A 22221-nucleotide genomic window follows, 5' to 3' on the forward strand; every position below is an offset into this window, starting at 1 on the left:
GGGCATGTTATAACTAAGGATGGGGTGTCAACTGATCCTACAAAAACTGTTGCAATACAAGAATGGCCCACACCAGTCACTGTTAAGCAGTTAAGAGGATTTTTGGGACTGGCAGGGTATTATAGGAGGTTTGTTAAGAATTTTGGGCTCTTAGCCAGGCCATTAACTGAATTGTTAAAGAAAGAAGGATTCAGATGGAATGATGAAGCTCAAATGGCTTTTGATCAGTTGAAGAAGGTGTTGAGTTCTCCTCCTGTTTTAAAGCTGCCTGACTTTTCTAAGACATTTGTCATAGAAACTGATGCTTCCACAAAAGGGATGGGGGCAGTATTGATGCAGGAAGGCCATCCTTTGGCTTTTATAAGCAAAGCACTTTCCATTAGACAGCAGAGTTTGTCTGTCTATGAAAAAGAGTTGCTGGCCATTATTATGGCAGTAAAACATTGGCATCACTACCTAGTTACTAAACACTTTGTGATCAAAACTGATCATCAAAGTCTGAAACACCTGTTAGAACAAAAGATAGTGACCCCCTTACAACAGAAATGGCTATCTAAACTATTGGGGTATGATTATGAGATCTGCTACAAGAAGGGAGTTGATAATGTGGTGGCTGATGCTTTATCTAGAGTGCAGGGAATGGCTTTGTTTGAACTGAGTATTAGTTCTATCAGTCCTGTGCTATGGCAAAGAATTCAAGAGGCATGGCAACAAGATTCAAACACCAAAAGCTTAATTGATAAGCTGCAACAAGGTTCAGTGATAAAGAATAGATCTTGGGATGGGCAGATGCTAAGAAGGAAGAACAAGCTGCTGATAGCTGATGATCCAATTTTAAGGAAAGACATTATTGCCCTTTACCATTCATCTCCTATGGGGGGTCATTCAGGGATAGTTCCTACTGCTGTAAAGATCAAAGAGTTTTTCTATTGGAAAGGATGTGCAAAAGATATTCAGAAGTTCATTAAAGAGTGCCCAACTTGCCAAAGATCTAAATATGAAACAGTAGCCTACCCAGGGCTATTACAGCCACTACCCATTCCCAAGACCATTTTTAGTGACATATCCATGGACTTTATCTCTGGATTACCAAGAGTTCAGGGAAAAGATACTATTTTGGTAGTTGTTGACAGGCTAACTAAATATGGGCATTTCCTGCTACTGAGTCATCCCTATACAGCAGCTACTGTGGCAAGTGTATTCTTAGATTCTGTGTTTAAGATACATGGTAATCCTGACACCATTGTATCAGATAGAGATCCTGTGTTTTTGAGCAACTTTTGGCAAGAATTCATGAAGCTGCAAGGGGTGCAATTGGCTATGTCATCAGCATATCATCCGCAGTCTGATGGCCAGACAGAAGTTTTAAATAGATGTTTGGAAGGTTATTTGAGAAGCATGTGTTTGGATGCACCATTAACATGGGTCAAATGGATACCACTTGCTCAATGGTGGTATAATACCACATGGCACTCTGCCATTAAAATGTCCCCCTATGAAGCATTGTTTGGTGTCAAACCAAATCTCCACATTCCTTATATTCCTGGAGACACACCAATAGCAGCAGTGGAAGAATTGCATAGGGATAGAGAGGCTATGATTCAAAGACTTAAAAAGAACTTAGAAGCTGCAAGAAACAGGATGAAACAATTATCTGACATTCACAGAACTGATAGGGAGTTTCAAGTAGGAGATTGGGTCTATGTAAAACTCCATCCTTTTGCTCAACAATCTTTGAAGAGTCATCACAACAGGAAGCTCTCTCCTAAGTATTTCGGACCATTTTTGGTTATTAAAAAGGTTGGAAGGGTAGCCTATAAACTGGACTTACCTCCTACTGCCCAAATTCATCATACATTCCATGTGTCACTTTTAAAGAAGGCTCAGGGATCTTTGATGGCCACTGCTGATTTGCCACAAGGGCCTAGGTTCGTGTTACAGCCAAGGGCAGTACTTGATAGACAGGTAGTAAAAAGGAGTAACAAGGCTGCTATGAAGGTGCTAATTCATTGGGAAGGATTACCTATGACTGATGCTTCCTGGGAGTTTTTAGAAGATGTTCAAGCACGTTTCCCTGATTTTACTTTTTGAGGACAAAAATTTTGATAAGGGGAGGGTATTGTTACATGTTATAATAGTCTAAGGGCTATATGGTAGAATAATAATAGTAGAGGGACTAGAAATGAACATTGTAATAGTTAGTTAGTTGTAAGAACAGTTATGGTAGTTAATAAATAACTAACCCCAAGCTGTAACTATCAAGCTTGTTTTGGGTTTTCCCTTCCTTCTCTTCTGTGATTCTCATTTCAGGCTAACAAGGTAGAAGATAAAAAGATTTTTTTTTTTTTTTTTGTAGAATTATTGTACGAGAAAAGTGATATGTGTACACATTTAATTATAAATTGCATAATGAATTTGGCAAGTTAGGATCGCGTCTTGAATCGATGTAAGTTTATGCTGCTGAGCGTTGACGAATTATGGTAACTCGGTGGTAAGTGTTGAGAAAGTTGCATATTCGAAAAGTCGCAAGTTGCTATATATAACATCGGCAATCTACTAATTGTGACACGAAAAAAATAAACCACATATGTTATGTTAGGTTGCTGTTGTGTAATCTATTGATATCAACAACTAACAAAAGACTGTTGCGGTCAATTATGTCGGTACAACCAACATTTACAAGTGATTGCTGATTATTTGTCAACATAACTTATGTTTCGTAAATTACTTGGTTGTTATAATGTCTCAAAAAAACCACCAAAAATCAAAAACTCTTTCTTTATATCACTCATGGATCCTTTGGGTTGGGTTGGGTTGGGTTGCCAAAAAATAGATTGCAGGATTAACCATTCATTTAAAATCTCCATTAACTCATATGTATGTATAATCTCATATCAACAGAATTTAATTATATGCCAAAATTGATAACAATTCATCAGATATATGTACATAAAAACCAACATATATGACGACGAACCAGTAAACTCAACAATCAAAAGCAGGTAGAATTTGCTTCAGTTTCCGAACCACTTGCCTCATGGCAGGTCTCCCCACGACAGAATCCGCAGTGCAAAGCAAACCCAAGTGCAGCAACTCCACAAGAGCATCTTGCGGACCCGCTTCCCATAATCCGGCAGTAAAAACCTCCTCTGACCGCCCCTCTCGCCGGAGCGTCACCGCCCATGACACGATGGTGTAACCATTTTCCTGAGTCGAAAACGATGCATCCAAAGCTCTCTTGTCGGAAATCAACTCAAGAAGCATGACTCCATAGCTGTACACATCAGCCTTTTCAGATGCTCGACATGTTAGCGCGTATTCTGGTGCCACGTAACCAAACGTTCCGGCAACATCGGTCGTCACGTGCGTCTCGAAATCGTCTAGCAGGCGAGCTAATCCGAAATCCGACAAGTAAGCGTTGAAGTTCTCATCTAGTAAAATGTTACTAGGTTTGACATCACGATGGAGGATACGCGGTTGACATAGATCATGCAGAAAGTGAAGCGCGTTAGCAACGTCAAGAGCTATCTTGTGAAGAACTTTCAATCCAGAAACGCTAGCACGTGTTTCGAGGATGAACTTTTCCAGGTTTCCACCGGGAAGATAGTTGTAAATCAGAAACATCTCCGACGTGCTAGCGTAATACCCAATTAACGTAATGAGATTCGGGTGTCGGATTCTTCCGAGACTCTGGATTTCGGCATTGAATTGAGGGACCCCTTGGCACATTTCAACTGTGAGTCTTTTCACGGCAACGGTGGTTCCTGGAGAGATCTCCGCCCGGTAAGTTGACCCAAAACCGCCACTCCCAATACAGTTTCTTGACGTAAAGTTTCCGGTTGCTTGAACAACAGTGTCTAATGTTAGTTTCACCCCTATCTCCTTAAAAACCACTAGCGGTTCTTGTTGACCGCGAGGACGAGGCGAAGGAGAAGGACGACGAGGTGAGATTCCGGCAACCACCGGGTTCGGTTTTCGATTTCTCCGGTAAAGATAAACAATAACGAGAGCAATGAGAATGATGACGATAATTGATGGAACTATAATCAATACCAGCTCAAAAGAATTTGCACCTTTCTTTCCTCCATTAGAATCTGAAGAATGAGTAGCGTTTAACGAGTCGAGACCGATGGGCCATGGTTCTTCTGGTGGCGATGATGATAAACTAACAAATTGGCAACCATGAAGTAAAGGGTTACCGACAATCCGTTTGCAGTTTATTGGATCATGATCTATCCTTATCGATCCAGACAAGTTATTGAACGAAAAGTTAAACTTCGTATGAGACTTTGAAGTCAAAAAACCAGAAGGAATTTCACCCGATAATTTGTTGTTGTTGAGAAGAAGAACTGTTAGATTTCTAAGATTCACGAGACTCTTTGGAATCTGACCTGAAATTTGGTTCTTCGATGCATCTAAGAACTTCAGACATTTCCAGTTAGCACCAACATTCGGTGAAATTTCACCGGATATGACATTGTTGCTTACATTTAACAAAAAACCATTCAAATCATCGCAGTTTCTTGATGAATTATCATGAAATAGACTACCAGAAAGCCTGTTTCCGCCTGCTAGAAATGCATAGTCAATCTTCTTCCCTGTTTTGTATTGTGATTCACCTTTCGATACCATAGGAAGCAACGGCATTGGGCCCGTGAAATTATTGTGGCTAAAATCATGAATCATGGCTGGCATAAACCGGGACAAGGGAAGATGGCTTTTTACTCGAGATTTATGAGCAAAGTAGGAGAGATATATGGTGACATGATCTAGTTGTCGCGAAAAGTTCAAACGACTACAAGGGGTGATCTTGAACTCAGGAATGGATCCAAACAGGAGATTTCGGCTAACGTCAAACAATGTCATACATGGAACATGAAGTTTGTCATCAAGAACTCCACTGATCCTGTTTGAGCTAACATCAAGAAAATGTAGATTCGGGCAATTCTCAAAAACACCCGAGATGTTTCCTTTCAAATGATTACCGGCAAGATTCACCATTGTTAACGTTTGGCAATCGCCCCATTTCGTTGGAAACTCAGAATCAAGATTCGAGTTTGGTGCCCAAATTAGCTTCAAATTTGGAAGCATTGTGATTTGCAACGGTAATGAGCTTGCAAAAGAGTTACCATCTTTGATCAAACCGTATCTATGATTAACATTAAAGTCAGACGATAGAACAAGAACTGATAACTTGACACAGTTCCCAATGCTCGCGGGGATAACACCCGAAAGGCTGTTTCTAGAAACATCTAGAACTTCAAGCACGCTAAGGTTCCCAAGCTCGAAGGGGAGACCACCCGAAAATCTATTCAAAAAGAGCAACATTGTTCTTAAATTGCTGCACCTTCCTAAACTATTCGGGATCCGGCCATTCAAGAAATTACCCGAGAAATCAACATGCTCAAGAACATCACAATAACTCCAGAATCTATCCCCTAATGAACCGGTAAACCGATTCAACGACAGATTAATCACTTTTAACTTCACAAAATTACCAAGAAATTCAGGAACCGGCCCGTCAATTCGATTTCCAGCAAGATTCAAAATGCTTAAATACTTGCATTCAGAAAGTGAATTAGGGATTTCCCCAAATAACCTATTGAACCCTAGATTAAGAACTTGCAAATTCTTCAATTTCGCGAAATCGATCATCGACAAATTTGCAGTCATTGCATTCCCTTCAACATCAATCACCTCAAGATTCTTCAAACCCCAAATCCCACTCGGCAATTCACCCCTAAATTGATTAAATGGGATTGAAAGAACCCTAAGTTCTAAAAAATTCCCAATTAAATTAGACAACTTCCCACCTAAAAATTTCCCTTTTTTTAACAATGAACAGTTCCTAACAATCCCAAACCCATGCACTGAAAGATCAGAATGTTTATCACTCAAACAAGAACCAGAATGAGCAAAATTACCTCCTGATAACCTCAACTCAGAAACCCTACCACGTGCGTTGCACGTGACCCCAAACCAACCACAGTGAAAAGGGTTTGTTGATTTCCAGCTTGACAACATGTTGTGAGGATCAAGAATGGTTTTCTTGAACTCCAGAAGTTGACTTTTCTCCGAAAAGTCAACAACTTTACCTGAAATCAAACAAAAAGACAACATAACAAGAACCAATCTTCCAATTGCAGACACACCCACCATTTTTTTTGCTTGAATTTGGTATAAAGATCAAGAATTTTGAAACCCCAGAAGCGAAAAGGATAAAAATTCTTGATTTTGATGCTAAATGTTCATAAAAGGTTTGATTTTGGGGGAAATTAAGTAGAAAAAAACATGGGTTTAATTTGATTTCTTTCCAGTCTTGTTGTTTAAATGTTTAATGGCTCTGTTTTTGCTTGCATTTACTGCAATTTGGTGTAGTGGGGTCAGTGTGGGGCCCATGTGTTATTGTTTATAGTCAAGAGTCAACATTTCTCACCATGGTGGTGTAGGGTTAGTCAACGTGGCGGCTCATCGTGGGCTAGTGGACGTTTGATGGTAGAAGACTAGAGCGTGTGAATGACGGTGCACAGGTCAGCAGTACATGTGGATGCTTGTGGGACCATAAAAACCTTTATTCTTTTATTTAAAAAATAAAAAATTAAAATAATGTTTAGAAAACGGATTAATTTAAAAGAATGTTTGAGCTTGGGAAGCCGTTTAAAAAAGAAAAGAAAGAATGTTAGAGAAACGGACTGGTAACGGTTCTTCCGTCGGACCCACTCAGAAATTGAATAATATTATAAAATTGAGGGGAATTGGCATGTAATACTTCTAACTAGAGGTCATTAGTCATTGACAGTCTCATCTTTAAATATTTCCCCCACCAGTCTCACCTTTCATCTATTTTTTCTACACCGGTCCCCCGTTAAAAAAACTTAACGGAGTTATGTTTTTTTCCAAATTACAAACAGTTTTTTTACGGCTTTTAATCAGAACAACGATACGAGTCCATTGATGTAAAACTTACCTCGAAATAGTGCTCCAAACAATGAAAACGACGCTTCAATTAGGGTGTTTAAATTTCCAATTAACAAAAATCAAGTCATTTGGACTGAAATAGTGAAACCACAGGGATTGAAATCGCAAATTTTAAACTAATAGACTGAAATAGTGATTTTTGACAAACCACAGGTATGAAAACAGTAATTAACTCTTAATTCTAAAATAATATATAGTTTTTTATCATTTCAATATTGCAATAAATTATTATTATTATTATTATATTTACTTTTAACCTTAAATATGTTTTTTTTTTAATTTTAATTTTAATTTTTAATAATATTATTTTTTTTAATAATATCGATAATGTCTGAACAATATCGATATCGGTATCGTATAACATCGATTTACCTTTTATTTTTTTTAGTAAAATGACGTCGATTACCCTTTTTCGTTTTTTATTATACAATATAACGTTTTATAAATTTTTGAATGTATCGTCATCATCATGTGCTTATTATTATGTACGAGTCAATCAAAGTTCTATTTAAACAACTCATACATAGTTGATTTTTTTTATCATCATATACCGACCAAACAACATCGGTACTGGTATTATAATCGTTTTTATAGTTTTCTAGACGTGACGATATAAAATTCGTTGAACACATGGTTATATTCGCAACAAATTATTTTTTTTTATCGTAAGCCATAGCCAACGTCTGTACGATACCGGTACCATAACGAAACAAACTGATACTGGTACCGTAACGAACCAAACTGGTACCCAGGGCCGACTCAACCATTTTGGTGGCCTAAGGCGAAGTAAAATCTTGTGGCCTTTTTCCTAAAAGAATGTATGTAATTGAAAGTTAAACTTGAAGGGCCCAAGTGTATTATTTGAAAGATTGTGTTAAAATTTAAAAACGAGGAAAAAAATTGCTAAACCAAGGATTTGAACCCGGGTCTCACCAACATCCATACATACACAAAACCACTACACTACAAACCATCAATCTGTTGATAACCCACACCCTAAATCTTTTATAAATAGACTGTTGTTTCATCAAATTGTGGAGGCCCTATAGTTTGGTGGCCCAAGGCCCAAGCCTCATTTAGCTTACCCTTGGGCCGGCCCTGCTGGTACCGACCGAACAACACCGTTACTTGTTCGGGCTTCAATTTTTATGGTTTTCATTGGATGTAAGACACGTGTCAATTGCTATGTCGAGTGCCAATATCATGTCAATTGCTATGTCGAGTGCCGATATCGTGTTGTTACAGTAATAAACCGGACCGACCCGCAGCAAAACGGTTGATGACAATGAAGGAAGCAAATAATATAATCCAAAATAAATAATCTATTTTCACACAAACATATTAAAGAAATTGGCCTTCATCTTGATACTTGATCACCTTTTTTTATAAAGTTGGTATGCTAGAGTATAGTCAACCAACTGAGATTTGTACACTGGAATCAAATAAATTAAACCAGGTGTAATATTCACGGAGACACAAGTTTTGAAGCTAAGATGCCAGGGTTGTGGTAGGACAACTATCAACTGTGCAAGCCAATATATCTTTGTAATCTCTAGAAATCTTGAAGGAGTCGAAAACTTTACCGTTGCTGCTCTTCTTGTACTCAAACAGAAGGTTAGAACGGTCAAACGCCGTGAGTTTAAGGAACCCATAATCGACGTCTTTTACTAGACTCCAAGTAGTGTTAATATTCGCAAACTCTGTAAGACTTGCTCCGCCACCTCCCGCCACCACATGAATAGTCCCGTTTAAGCTTCCCTTGTACGCATGCTTCTCGTTACTTGTGCACGTATTCTGAATCATAGAAATGAAACTTTAAATGACTAAGATACCCTCCTATTATATCTACCAAGATAAGAAGACTTCTGTAATAAGCATTTAGCATATTCAAAAGACCAAATTGCCCTTTAAGTTAACAAAAAAGACGAAAATACCCCGGACTTAATTGAGAAACATGGATGGAGTTAACGAGCCGGGTGAAAATAGGAAGATTTCAAACCTTTTTGGGCGAAAATGGCCAAACCTCGGGGACGAAAATGGCATTTTAATCTAACCATTATAATAATAATTATGCCAAATCTAATATGAATATTGCAAAACTAACCTCAAAAACAGGACAAGTTCTTTCATAATTGTGTGCATGACCATAAATGGCGATATCAACTTTATACTTCCGCCATAGCTTTTGAAGGCTTTCTCTCCCCATTGGTTCCCCAAACGCTCCATCAACAGCGTAGAATGAAGTCGAAGAGTACCCGAGAACGCGATGAGCAAGAAAGATTAGCCATGGTTGCTTTTGTCTATCTACAGTTGCAAAACACTCCTCGATGAACTTATACTGTTCGGTTCCCTCTCTCCAGTCGTGTTCTGTGTCAGCAATACAAAACCTAAACATTCCATAGTCTGTAGAATACCTGTGACTCCCACATAAACGCAGTTTTTGTAACACATTAAATAAATAGACCATAGAAGATTAAAGTTTATAGAAAATTAGTTGGTTGGTGAGAAGATATTTTACCAAAACTTTGCTCGGTTCTCAGCAGGAACGTAAAACATGGTTTCAGCCAAAACACCACATTCGCCTCCTGAATCGTTGTTCTCGTAAAAAGATCCTGAGTTTGGCCAGTCACGCTCATGATTGCCACTAAAAAGCATGAAATTATTAGAAAATTCTCAAAACAAAAACAAATTATGAACATTAAGAATAGAGTAAAATGCCATTTTCGTTCTTTGAGATTTGGCCAGTTTTGCGACTTTCATCCAAAGGTTTGTTTTTTCGCATCTCGATCCAAAAGGTTTGAAATCTTGCCATTTTCATCCGGCTTGTTAACTTCATCCATTTTTCTCCGTAAGTCGGGGGTATTTTTGTCTTTTTACCTACTTGTTTTTGTTTTTTGTTTAGTAAGGGTATTTTGAATACTTGTACATTATGCAAAATGCTTGTACATAAAGTGAAAAAGACCGGATTGCCCTTTAAGTTAACAAAAAAGACGAAAATACCCCTGACTTAACTTAACGGAGAAAAATGGATGGAGTTAATGAGCCGGATGAAAATGGCAAGATTTCAAACCTTTTGGATCCAGATGCGGATAAACAAACCTTTGGACGAAAGTCGCAAAACTGGCCAAATCTCAAATAACGAAAATGGCATTTTATCCAGTAAATTTTCAGATTTTCAGCCGTTTTCACTGTGGCGAGTGTGAAACTATTGACCGTAAAAAAAAACTATACCTAGCAACCATATAAGGTACTGCAGAGGCAATTGGTTCAACTTGTGCGGTAAATTGATCCCATTGTGAGAGATACCCGTTGGCATAACAAATATCTCCAATATGGAACACTATATCGTAGTTCTTCAAGTCTCCAATGAGTTGTTTGGTAGTGTTAAGTGATCCATGTTGATAATTATTATAATCGTTTGACCCGTCAACTTCATCCTGCAATATTGAAACAATATTAAGCTTAACCGGAAAACAATTAAACAAAAAAATTCAAACGGTCCCACCTTTCCCATATCTCCAAATATGATCACACGTTGTAACGAGTTTTGACCAGGGTAAGGAGATGATTTGAATTGGTAAACATGACTCCAAATAACCGAACCGTTTAAGAGTTTGTGGCCCAGTTTGTAAGTGTACCTGCACAATGAAAATGTTAACATTTCCTTTTTGGTAACTACATAATTCAAAGTTGGTTGTTTTTCTGTTACCGTCATTGCAGATTATTAATGTTCCCTCTTATGTCATCATTAAAGGTTTTTTTTTTAATATTTCGTTATAAATCAAACATTTCTCATACTCTGACTTCTCGGTCAAATCTTATGAGTTTCATGGGATGGACAAAGTATTTAACTTCTTAAAAGAACTTCATACATAGCCGAAAAAATAAGTCAGTCTTTTACTCCCCGGTTGCCAAAAAAACTAGAGTAAAATGCCATTTTCGTCCCTGAGGTTTGGCTAGTTTTGTGACTTTCATCCAAAGGTTTGTTTTTTCGCATCTGGATCCAAAAGGTTTGAAATCTTGCCATTTTTATCCGGCTCGTTAACTCCGTCCATTTTTCTCTGTTAAGTCAAGGGTATTTTCGTACATAAAGTGAAAAAGACCGATTGCCCTTTAAGTGAATACTTGAACATTATGCTAAATGCTTGTACATAAAGTGAAAAAGACCGAACTGCCTTTCAAGTTAACAAAAAAAATGGAAATACCCAAGGGCGGTTCTTTATAGGGCTGTGGCAGGGCCACGACCCGGGCAAGTTTTTCGGCCGTAGTGCTAATTTTCCGCATTTTGATCGAAATTTTTTATATATACTATATTTGGCCCGGGCTTGCCCGGGATTTTTTTAGTGCCCGTGTCTTTCAGCCCTGGCACGTTCAACGGGCAAGATCCGCCACTGGAAATACCACTGACTTAACGGAGAAAAATGGATGGAGTTAACGAGCAGGATGAAATGGCAAGATTTCAAACCTTTTGGATCTGGATGCGAAAAAACAAACCTTTGGACGAAAGTCGAAAAACTGGCCAAACGTCAGGGACGAAAATGGCATTTTACTCTAAAAACTATTTTTTTAGTTTCAAAACTAAAAGTGTTATGGAAAATAATATGTTAGGTGAAAAAAATGAATAAAAAACCCATAAAATATTGAATTTGAAAATTACAAAGGTACAAATGATAATATGTGGGACATTGTAACATACACTGAGTTGGGCCACAATTCCTTCAAGAATCCAGTATGAATGAAACCAGGATCCCGCCAACCAACGGTTCGTGCAGGTGCTCCTGTTTTATTAAAATGAAAACAAAAGAAATTAAAATAATATATGCACCTTCCGTCATTAATGTTTGTAGATTAGTTGCCTACCGCAAAGGCTCTTTCGGTCAATCGTCAATGTCCCAGCAGGAGAATGCTGTTTCTCCTCACCTCTCCGGCCCCATTCAACGAAAGGTTCTGCTTCATCAATCCCGTATCCACTTGTCCATGTTACAGTCATCTAATATACATACAACGATTAGTTTAAAACATAAAAATTATGAGTAGTTACAAAATAATAAACTTACTTCATTCCAAGTCTTTCCTTGAGCTAAACGAGGATAATTTGGTGCGTTTGAATTTGCAAAAACGACAGAATTTGACACTGCTACAAGTTTCGGCTATTGCACAATGTAAATTCGACCTCGTGTTAGAAAACCATAACTGAAACGTTGATAAAAGAAGGAAGTAATATTAAACAAATCGTAAGAAAACCTTTGATAATCCACCGGTGAATAATGCAAAAGAGAAATCAGATCGTTGGTTGATCAGTTGAAACTTCAACGATGCTTTTCCTGTGTCTCTGTAGTTAGCATTGCTGTAATTTGCATATTGGAACTGAAAAAAGAAGTTACATTTGGTTATATAACTTATATTATTATAGCTTCTTTTCCGTATTATTTCAAACGAGTGTGATGAAACTGAACAGACCTTGATAGGTGCAGTGCATAATAATGGAGGAGCGATCATTGAGCTTTCCGGTGTGCATATCGCAGCACTGAAAACCATAAAAACGGAAGTATATTAACATCATAGTTTTTCGAATGACAAATGTGGATTGAGGAAGAACACTTTAAAGTTCTAAAATACCTGAAGTTTGCAGGTGAGAATACACCAATCCAGTCATCGATCGACGGGTTTGGATTGTGCAGTGTTACAGTCAACCATTCAGAGGTTTGACCCTGGAATGGAGTTTGGAATTAACAATTACACACAGTATACATGATAGTATGATTCGCCCCGCTTGCGGTATGCGCACATAATGTATATATGTGTGGGCGCTCGGGGGGCAAAAGTGAAAGTGCACTGATTTTAACGTTATTTTACTAATTTCGTGAAAATAACGCTAAAAGAGGGGGATGGTTAATCATGCATCATGTGGTGGCGCTGATAGCCGAAAGACAAGGGGGTACATGCACTAATCGGCATTTGTCCCAATTATGTGCCTTATGTCCAAGGCTTGATGCAAAACTACTATCGAGCCGAGGGTCTCACTGGAAGCAGCCTCTCTATTCCTTTGGGGTAGAGGTAAGGCTGTCTACATCTTATCCTCCTCAGACCCTACCTTAGCTTTGCTATTGGTGGGATAATATGACATGAATAAAGAGTCAAACTTAAAGTCAACCATTCAAATCAGAGCATTATATATGTAGCTTTACAGTTGTTTCAAGACTCAAAATATCTTGAAAATTTATTTCCCATTTCTCATTGGTTTAATTATCCAATTATACTAAAATCATTTTCATGCCAATGATCAAGTGGTGGAGGGCTTGCATTTCTGTTGAGAGATGCAGGTTCGACTCCCACTTGGTGCAGAGTGAGGCACTGGTGGGCAATGATAGGAGACCCAGGGAAACCTGGGTTGGATCCTTGAGCCAAACGGATTTTACCGGTAATTTCACTGTCGTGCCTACGGGCGGGTGGGTTGCTGGGTTTTCCCCGGAATTGGTGGTGGACTCGGGTTACTCTTGGAGTACTCCGTTTGTCCAGTGGGTGCCCCAAGAGTGCTCGGGATTGAGTTTGTTGGCCGTTCAAAAAAAACTAAAATCATTTTCATGACAGTAAAAATCACAAACAAGACATCAATTAGGATTTAAACCTGAGAAAACAATAAAAAATTAATCTTTGTTGTTACCTTTAATCCAAGAAGCAAAGGAGATGCTTTAACATAAGCTGCATCATCAAGAGCAAACACAGTCTCATGTATAGAAATCTTGGAAAAGGGTTGATCCCCATGAGATGTTACAGTATACAAACCCCACAAAATCACTAGCAACCTCAACCCTATAACCTGCATATTCCCTTTACCCTAAAAACAAAACAAAAAAATTCAAAACTGAATAAATCAAACAACAATACAATATTACAGGAATCATAGCTTTAAACATGGGGATGTTGAGTTCAAGTGATTACCATCATGTTTGATCTGCAATTAGCTCAAAAACTATATACATAATATATAAGCAGAAAGGGGAAGTGTAAACACAGGAAAGAATTAAAAAAAGTCAACTTGCAGAATATATAATATAATAAGGTATAGAAGCAGAGTATGGAGTAGAAGAAAGTTTAAACAAATTCTTGTGTTGGTGAAGAAGATTAATGATTTCAGTTGGACACCATGTTCCGTTTAAGCAAAGGATAAATAGAAAAATAAGGTCAACTTTTTGTATTTTTAAACCCATAATATACCGGCACTAAATTAAAATAATTGGAGCTTTCACAACTTTAGGGATCAAAGTTATTAAAAACCCGAATACGACTATTCTTATGCCATTACTTGTTATTTGTCTAGTTATTAGACCGTGTGTAGTCGATCTTGTTTGGGTGTTTGTTTGGTAGAAAACGTCTGACAACGCCGGTGTTAACCGCCCCTGTGGGCGTGTTTTTGGCAAAATCCAGTTGAAGCGTGCTTTATTCCACACCCAAGCCCCATTTTGATTGTCCAATCACACTTCATCTTCATTGTCTTTGTCTAATAAGATTTTTTTGATGGTTTTTGTTTTATTTAATTAAATAATTGTGTAATGATTGACGGGGCATTATTGGGCATTATCACCACTACGCCCCTTTGTGAATAACACCCCTTTGCTGACTAGGACGACACATGGCGGACAACGCCCAAGGGTGGGGCATTATTCACCCCAACGACTACGCATGGTCTAGCTATGTTACTTCTTATTCACCCCAACGACTACGCATGGTCTAGCTATGTTGCTTCAAATTAGCCTATATAAGCTAATAAGCATAAGCTTAAAAAGCTAAACCAAACACCAAGTTAAGCTTATTTTGTAAAAAAAGCTAAAAAAGCTATAAGCTTTGTTAAAAAAGCTAGGCCAAACACCCCCTAATAAATGCAATTAAAACTTTCAAATTATTACACCTCAATAATAAGAAATTGGTATTTAACTATGTTAAAAGGTTAAGAGTTTAAAACCTACAAGGTGCATGTATGGTGTATTTATCCTAGAAAATCTAAGAATTGTTGTTTAAAAAAATTAATTATGTTTAATTCCTTGTAAAAGACAACAAAAGGATGAAATAAACTTTTGACTCTGGATAAATAACAGGTTATATTCCTTTCATGGCAGTCATCACCTTTGGATTCATTTGTTTTCAATAGGCAATGCACAACAACTCAAAGTCTCTTATATAAACCCAAATTGGACAAAATACACATGCAAAAAAAGTCATCAACTTCATTTCCTTGATCCATTAACATTGTGCAGGATGAAGAACTCTTTATGATCCCCTGGAAATTGTGAAGGAATCATACACTTTCCCATCTCTACTCTTCTTGTACTCAAACAAAAGCTTTGAATGATTAAACGCCGTTAATTTTAGAAACCCATAGTCATAATCTCTAAACACACTCCATGTTGTGTTAATAGGAGCAAACTCCGAAAGGCTCGCACCTCCACCCCCCGCAACCACATGAATCGTCCCATTCAAGCTCCCCGAGTACTCCTTACTTTCATTGTTCATGCATTTACTCTGAATCAACACAAAAACATTATTGCAAAACCATCACAAAAACAGAATACATAGGATTTTAGAAAGTACAAAAAATAATATATATTTACCTGATAAATAGGACAAGTTCTTTCATAATTATGTGCATGACCGAAAATGGCAATATCAACATTATACTTTCGCCATAGGTTCTCGAGGCTCTCCCTCGCCATAGGTTCTGCACACCCTTGAATATAATAAAACAACGAAGAAGAGTATCCCAATACGCGATGAGCAAGAAAAACGAGCCATGGTTGTTTTTGTCTATTCACAGATGACAAACAGTCCTCAATGAACTTGTACTGCTCACTTCCTTCCCTCCAATCATTTTCTGAGTCAGCAATACAGAATCTGAACATTCCATAATCTACATAGTACCTGACCCCAAAAATATTCAACATTTGACATGGCGCGTTGTTAGCAGAGAGTTTTCCGAATTATTTGGAAAATGAATAGAATATACTTCTAAAATAACATGACTTACCACAACTTTGTTTTGTTCTGTGAGGGAACGTAAAACATAGTTTCGGCGACAACACCACACTCTCCCCCGGAATCATAGTTTTCATAAAAAGATCCCGAGTTGGGCCAATCGCGTTCATGATTACCGCTACACTTACGCATTCTTCCATCAATCTTTTGGCTGAACATAACTGATTAAGTCACTCTAGTTACTTTTATAGATTCACAACATACCTGGCTATCATATAAGGTGCATACGAAGCAATTGGCTCGATTTGGGAAGTAAACTGATCCCACTGAGAAAGGTATCCATTTGCATAAGAAAGATCTCCAATGTGAAATACTAATTCAATGTTCTTCAAATCTTCAACAAGCTGCCGGGTAGTATTAAGGGACCCACGTTGAAACTGATTGTACTCATTCGACCCATCAGCCTCATCCTGCATTACAAACAAAAACAACAAGTTTAATTGACTTCCCAAATAGTTTGAGAAAGACATTTGACTATAAACACTAGAGTGAAAAAAAAAATACAAACCTTTCCCATATCACCGAAAATGATAACACGTTGTAGAGAACTTTGACCAGGGTAAGGAGAGGATTTAAACTCATACACCTGGCTCCAAATGACGGTATTGTTAGACAACTTATGTCCCAGTTTGTATGTATACCTGCACATAGAGTGGTGAATTTTTTAAATTGTGCATGTCATAATAAAAGATCACATGCTAGCATAACGTGTAACGTACTAACGTACAATGAGTTAGGCCAAAGTCCAGTCAAGAAACTTGTATGAAAGTATCCAGGATCACGCCAACCTACTGTTTTTGCCGGTGCACCTGTGTCATAAGTACATCAAAATATGCCGCTTGAAATTAGGGAGATTCTTGGTTTATTCTTAACCTTCATGTTCCATAAATAACTGCTTACATATAACATACCACACATGCTGTTACGATTGAACGTCAGAGTTTTAGCAGTCGAACGCCTCTGCTTTTCACCTTGTTTACCCCATTCAACAAAAGGTTCAGATTCCCTTATGGAATATCCACTGGTCCATGTTACAGTCGTCTGCGAATAATGTCAGAAATTTATTATATAATGAATCACAAATAAAATAATAAAAACGACATTATGCTACTTTTACTTAGAAAGGATTCATATTATGCAATATAATTTCTTCTTTTTACAGCATCAGTTTACAACTATTAGTATCAGAAACGAGTGTGGATACTTACCACATTCCACAGCTTCCCTTGAGCAAGGCGGGGGTAATTTGGTGACTTCGGGTTTGCAAAAGCAATCGTATTTGATACGGTGATTAGCTTCGGCTGTCAACATTCGGTAAATTTGGTACAAAGAATAGTATCAATCCATGACAAAATCAATGCAATGTCACATAGCATTTGAATGTGAGTGGAAAGTAGAAACCTTCGATAATCCGCCTGTAAATAGTGCAAAAGAGAAATCTGATCTTTGGTTAATCAATTGGAGCTTCAATATCGCCTTTCCTGTATATTTGTAGTTTGGATTTCCATATCGTACATATTTATACTGCCATAGAAATTCTACAATAAGCTTCAAACTGTAGACTCTTCTTCTTCCATAACCTTTGACCAAATTCCCCAAACTAACAGAAATTTAAAGAAAAGAATGTTGACTTGTGAAGTCAAACCTTGATAGGTGCGGTGCACAACAACGGTGAAACGACTCTAGGATTTTCAGCGGCACAGGTCGATGCACTAAATTCAGTAAAATCAAAAGGTTTCAGTCTACACAAAGATGAAATTTTGATAACACGAAACGTAAATAATCAACGCAACCGATGTACCTGAAATTGGAAGGGGAGAATACTCCAATCCAGTCATTAACATCAGTAGGATGTGGATTGCTTATGTTAACATTCACCCATTCAGAACTTTGCCCCTATAACACAAATCGAAACGAAGTCGTAACCACTCGCATAGTGCATTTTTATCATATGAAAAGAGCAACTTGCACAAATTATATGAAAACATTAAACATATGATAACAGAAATAACATCTAAATAATACCCTTGATCCAAGAACTGAAGGAGAGACCTCAACAAAGGCAGCAGCGTCACTCACAGCCAATACAGTCTTGTCTATTGCAATTCTAGCAAAAGGGTGTGATACAACACTTTGGAGGCTTATTAAACTCCATAGGACTACAAGCAAACTGAACCCACCTACATTTACCTGATACCAACCAACAAACATGTATTGAACTCACAAATACAAAAATAGATCTGATTAAGAGAAATTTAATAAAGGTGGAAACTTTGATCAATAAGAATAAGTGATGTTATTACCCAACAGAGAATTACATAGGAAGAGGTGTTGATCATCTTTTTTTAGAGTTAATTGAACTAATGGAATGGAATGAAGTTAGACATATGGAGAAAGAGGGGTGACCTGTTGTAGCGCATAAATGAAATGAGAACACAAGTGAGCAAAAGTCAAACTGAAATTGGTGAAATAAACCATATGGATTATGAATGGCTGCGATCTATCATAGGGCCACAACTGCAATGCCATAAAGTCAAACGATGTTGAGTACATGTAGCTTTTTTGTAGAAATTCTTTCAATCGGATTTTCTCCCGATTCTTGCAGGTGAACTTAGAACGGTTCATAATCAGACACCCTTTATCATGTTCATATTCAAGTTATCAAGTATTGAACAGGAGTTTTGTTAAAATGTATCAACTCAATCAAAATTGAAGGTATTTGTATGTATGTTTAGACGTTATGGGCTGCTAAAGTTGGCTGAGAAACCAAATGGACTTTACATACTTAAGAGGTATCGTCCTAATTCCCCGTCTACATGGCAGGGACCACACCACTTTTTGAGCATACATAGCGCCTACATCAGCAAAGCGATCCAGAAGCTTCTAGAAACGTCTGGAAGATCTGCAGGTGGCACCAAAGATACTCTACCCGACAAAAAGGACGACACGTGTCACCAGTCGATCCACGCCACATAGGCATGGGACAAATCAGGGGGCAGAGCTGACAACGCCAGTACAAAGTTTCCAGCATGGACAAACGCAAGCACGCCACGTGTACCACTACACTGACCATGGCAGAGCAGACCAAGAGGATATTCCCCTTGGTCGGACAGCTGGCGCGCATCCACAGCTGGCACAGCTGCTCCTCCCTCCTTCACCCTCCGGCTATAAATAGGACCCTTCATCGTTCAGGTTCAGGATCTTTTGGCTCTCTATTCTCACACACTAAACACACACTGTTTATTCTCCCTCAGAACAGTACTTATTCTCACGCCGGAGCCTGGTTAAGAGGGAAACCCCCATATTCCCCTCTTAACGAGACTAACGGTGTTACTGTTTTGCAGGATCGAGGTCATTTCAGCGAGCAAGAAAAGAGGTTGAACTCACAGAAGAAATAACCCCACAGATTAACCTCAGTGTTAACCTGTGTTTCATCATTGGCGTCATCCGCTTTTTTTTACAAAACCAATCTCATCTCTTTTCTTTTCGAAAAACACTCATAGAAATGGCTGAACAAAACCCTTCACACCACATAGATGGAGAAGTTTCTTCCTTTGAACTTGTTTCGTATACAGCACACGTCCAAAGGGGTCAAAGGAACGAAATCATCCATGAAGGGCAGACAAACAACGATTTTCCTAGTATTTTTGGAAGTGCATCCAGGGTTGCTAGTCAAACCACAACTGGACCCATTTTCCAAGGCCCCACTAGGATAATCACTCAGACCACAAACAGAGCCACTTTCCAACCTCCACCAGGAGTAGTCCAACAAACACCTCCACCAGTGCAGACATCAAGCCATGGAGCTGGCCCCTCAGCCCCATCGGAACAAGCACAACTGAAGGAAAAACTTTGGCTTCCTGGTACGCCGAACAAATGGCGTCTATAAACCTTGTTTATACGCGGCTCAGTGCACAACAAGCTTTGCTACAGGCACAGGCTAATCAGTCAGCATTCGCTACTCCACCGCAATAATCTCTGAGCACACACACGACTCAACAGATCAATGCGTGGACCTTACGCCCAGAAAAAGGACCTGCACCAAACATCAGGAAGCCCAGCGCGCACGACATGCGCGACACCTACGGTGAAACATAAAGCAATTATGTGCAACACTCCAACTTACAACGAAGGCCGATTCAAAGCCGCCTGGGCGCGCGCAATATGAACAATGAGTGGGAAGACGAAGAGGAAGACCCAACATACAAAGAAAGCACAGTATTCAGCAGACTACACCCAGAACACGATTCGTACAAACTAGCTAAGCGCGCAGAGTACAACCCAAAGTCAGAACATGATTACACCTTAAGCTATCGTCCAGATGACATGGCTGAAAATTCAAAATTCATCAGGGAAATCGCCACAGCCGCTATAGACAAGACAAAGTTGCCGCACAACGTGGGCAAATACAATGGCCTGACAGATCCAGATGACCACCTCCAAGTTTTTAACGGCGCAGGAGCAACAGGTGGGTGGAACCTACCAACTTGGTGTCATCTTTTCGCACAAACATTTGTGGGCGCAGCGCGCGTCTGGTTCGACAGCTTACCAGCAGGAAAAATTAAATCATGGGTCGACTTCAGAGAGAAGTTCCTTGCACACTTCTCTCAACAGCGAAGACACACCAGAGACCCAGCTGATTGCTTGAATATATGGCACCGAGACCACAAAAGCGTGGAAGATTTCAATACAAGATATAACAAGGAGTGTCTGGAGATCGGAGACGTGGGTGAAAAGATGATGTGCGCACACTTCATGAGGGCAGTCAAGTGCGATGATCTAATCAAGCGCGTGAAGGGAAGAGACGGAGGACCCAAAGACTGGGAAACCTTCATTGAGGCGGCCAAAACAATAGCACAAACTGACAAGCAGCTAACCGGTGATGACCACCGTCAGCGCGGATATACTCACGGCGACCGGAACAAAAAGGGCAGAGGCCAATCATGTAAGGCGTCCGGTCACAGAGAAAGAAGCCCAGCAAGGGAAGATGCGCGCCACACAATCAATCAAATAGCCCACCAAAAAGAAGTGAAAAGAGAAAATAGAGAGAAACATTGGACACCACTGACAAAAACCCCTTCTGAAGTCTTGGCTACCGAAAATCACCAGTTCAAACCACCCCTACAAATGCGCAACAAGAGGGGTCAAGATCCCAATCTTTTCTGTGAATTTCACAAGGATACGGGCCACCTAACCGACGACTGTTTCAGTTTAAAGCAAGAAATCGAAAGGGCCCTGAGAGATGGAAAGCTCACTCACTTGGTAAAAGGCGGAAAGCGCGACTATCGCCAAATTCAAAGACGAGAAGAAGGGCCAGATAACAAAAAACTCAGAAAGTTAGAAACCCACATGGTTCAGGGAGGTCCACGAAGGCCAAGGAAAAACTACAACAAGCGCACACAAGACGACTCGTGCGCGAGCGACAAGTTATTTTTCCCGTTGTTAGAGGGGGCCTAAGGGAAAAACGACCGATAGTCATCTCAGGAGTAATTGGTCATTACCAAACAGACTACATTTTCATCGATCCGGGAAGCACCGCGGACATCATATATGAACAATGTTTCAATCAATTTGATCAGGAGGACAAGGCGCGCTTAGAACCAGTCGACTACCCACTCACTGGTTTCTGCAACGAAGCCGTCTTTCCCTTGGGACAGATATCATTCCCGGTGTTACTCTCGGATGGAAGAAATTCAAGAACGGAAGATGTCATGTTTATGGTGTTACCCGCGCATTCAAGACACGACATTCTTTTAGGAAGGGAATCCCAAGGAGACTTCAGTATGATATGCTCTGCACCACACTCAGCTGTTGGCTTCCCAACAGAAACTGGCATAGCATTAATATACGCAAGCAAAGAAGTCTTAGCAACAGATGAGGTCAGACCCGCAAAGGCAAGCAAACAAGCACCGCGCGCAGAGGCAGAAAAATGGGTACTGAACAGCGCATACCCAGAACAGACAGTCACCTTGGGACCCGCAATATCCGATTTAACGCGCGCGGCGCTCAAGAAGTTGTTACATGAAAATATGGACGTGTTCGCCTGGACACCGGCAGATATGGTGGGTGTTCCACGGCACATAGCAGAACATCGGTTAAACGTCTCAGAAGAAGCGAAGCCAGTACTACATGCCAAGCGCCACTTGGGCGATATAAAACACGAGGCCATGAAGGAGCAAGTAATGGAACTGTTAAATGCAGGTATCATTAGAG

The 22221-nt window shown here is 39.3% G+C and overlaps 3 protein-coding genes across 6 annotated transcripts; all 3 read right to left on the bottom strand.

The window, feature by feature from the left end:
- Nucleotides 1–2878: 2878 nt before the first annotated feature.
- LOC110895347 (LRR receptor-like serine/threonine-protein kinase RPK2) lies at nucleotides 2879–6339 on the bottom strand. The gene has a single exon (XM_022142649.2). It carries the CDS (start codon nucleotides 6157–6159, stop codon nucleotides 2986–2988), a length of 3174 nt encoding a protein of 1057 aa, XP_021998341.1. The 5' UTR covers nucleotides 6160–6339; the 3' UTR covers nucleotides 2879–2985.
- A 1919-nt stretch (nucleotides 6340–8258) lies between these two features.
- Nucleotides 8259–14165, bottom strand: LOC110895348 (probable inactive purple acid phosphatase 1). The gene is made up of 13 exons (XM_022142650.2): nucleotides 13921–14165; nucleotides 13643–13816; nucleotides 12598–12689; nucleotides 12439–12505; nucleotides 12223–12345; nucleotides 12036–12128; nucleotides 11839–11968; nucleotides 11675–11756; nucleotides 10484–10616; nucleotides 10210–10415; nucleotides 9497–9622; nucleotides 9083–9392; nucleotides 8259–8772 (listed from the first exon to the last, which is right to left on the bottom strand). The coding sequence occupies exons 1-13, from the start codon at nucleotides 13924–13926 to the stop codon at nucleotides 8467–8469; spliced, it is 1848 nt and encodes a 615-aa protein (XP_021998342.1). The 5' UTR covers nucleotides 13927–14165; the 3' UTR covers nucleotides 8259–8466.
- Nucleotides 14166–15060: 895 nt separating this feature from the next.
- On the bottom strand, nucleotides 15061–18675 carry LOC110895349 (probable inactive purple acid phosphatase 1). Of its 4 annotated transcripts, none has more exons than XM_035981078.1 (13): nucleotides 18415–18675; nucleotides 18061–18198; nucleotides 17810–17904; nucleotides 17654–17720; nucleotides 17410–17532; nucleotides 17217–17309; nucleotides 16920–17049; nucleotides 16736–16817; nucleotides 16517–16649; nucleotides 16213–16418; nucleotides 16001–16126; nucleotides 15588–15894; nucleotides 15061–15498 (listed from the first exon to the last, which is right to left on the bottom strand). In XM_035981078.1, exons 1-13 carry the CDS (start codon nucleotides 18631–18633, stop codon nucleotides 15247–15249), a joined length of 1971 nt encoding a protein of 656 aa, XP_035836971.1. In that variant the 5' UTR covers nucleotides 18634–18675; the 3' UTR covers nucleotides 15061–15246. The 4 variants fall into 4 exon arrangements, with proteins under 4 accessions (XP_035836971.1, XP_021998343.1, XP_021998344.1 ...); XM_022142651.2 differs by having other exon boundaries at nucleotides 18034–18198; nucleotides 18415–18674; XM_022142652.2 differs by having other exon boundaries at nucleotides 18034–18198; nucleotides 18312–18449.
- Nucleotides 18676–22221: the final 3546 nt, after the last annotated feature.

The sequence above is a fragment of the Helianthus annuus genome, chromosome 12, assembly GCF_002127325.2.
Source record: "Helianthus annuus cultivar XRQ/B chromosome 12, HanXRQr2.0-SUNRISE, whole genome shotgun sequence".
Classification (NCBI taxonomy): Eukaryota; Viridiplantae; Streptophyta; class Magnoliopsida; order Asterales; family Asteraceae; genus Helianthus; species Helianthus annuus.